The sequence below is a fragment of the Gekko japonicus genome, unplaced genomic scaffold (genome assembly GCF_001447785.1).
Source record: "Gekko japonicus isolate JY-2015 unplaced genomic scaffold, Gekko_japonicus_V1.1 scaffold4813, whole genome shotgun sequence".
NCBI classification, from domain to species: Eukaryota; Metazoa; Chordata; class Lepidosauria; order Squamata; family Gekkonidae; genus Gekko; species Gekko japonicus.
The window spans coordinates 69897-70754 of NW_015162617.1; the positions used below are offsets into that span (position 1 = coordinate 69897).

The 858-nt window shown below is 51.7% G+C and overlaps 1 protein-coding gene across 1 annotated transcript in view; it reads left to right on the forward strand.

Annotated features, from left to right (window-relative positions):
* Window positions 1-644, forward strand: part of LOC107106356 (elongation factor 2-like) — a gene marked incomplete at its 3' end in the record, with an annotated part of 36070 nt that extends 35426 nt beyond the window's left edge. The window contains exon 13 of the mRNA XM_015406491.1: window positions 462-644. Within this exon, the coding sequence (XP_015261977.1) occupies window positions 462-644 (183 nt within the window). The remainder of the gene's footprint in view (window positions 1-461) is intronic.
* Window positions 645-858: the final 214 nt, after the last annotated feature.

The window sequence follows — 858 nt, forward strand, 5'->3', positions numbered from 1 at the left end:
AATGGGGGGGGGGGGGTGTATGCAAGAGAGGGCTGTTCAGTGGCAGCTCCACGTTATCAGGGGGTTGTGCCTGGCCCCCCTTCCTTTCAGTCTACAGGAGGCAACTGGAGATGGTGTTACTTAGGACTGCAGTTGGATAATTTAGCTTTTATTTATCGACAATTGCATGTGTTTTTAATCATTGCTTTATATACAACTGAAAGCTGCCTTGAGGAACTCAAGGCAGAAAAGCAACGAATAAATGTTTTAACTAATAAAAATAAGTACACTTCTACGTTCGTAGCCATCACTTTGGTCGCTGTGAATACCCGTCTTTAGTTTTCTGTAAGCTTTGCAACACCGTAACAGAGTAAGGTCTTCCCACTACTATCGCTACATACAGCTGTTTTATGTTTCAACCGGAGTACCAGCCTAGACAATCATGTGCTGTTGGGTCATCTCAAGCTGTCTTTGTCTCGCAGGGTGTTCTTTGTGAGGAAAACATGCGGGGGGTTCGATTCGACATCCATGATGTTACCCTCCACGCCGACGCCATCCATCGTGGTGGGGGGCAGATCATCCCCACGGCAAGGAGGGTCCTGTATGCCTCGGCCCTCACTGCCCAGCCCCGACTAATGGAGCCCATCTACCTTGTAGAGATTCAGGTATGTCGCGCGGGGGGATTTGGCCTCAGCCGTGAACAGGGGGAGGCAGCTGGCTGGGCCCGTCGCTAAGGTGTGGCATCTCTTGGCCACACCCCCTTTGGGGGGCAGTTTGGTGTAGTGGTTAAGTGCGCGGACTCTAATCTGGGAGAACCGGGTTTGATCCCCCACTCCTCCACTCGCAGCTGCTGGATGACCTTGGGCAAGCCGTAGCTCT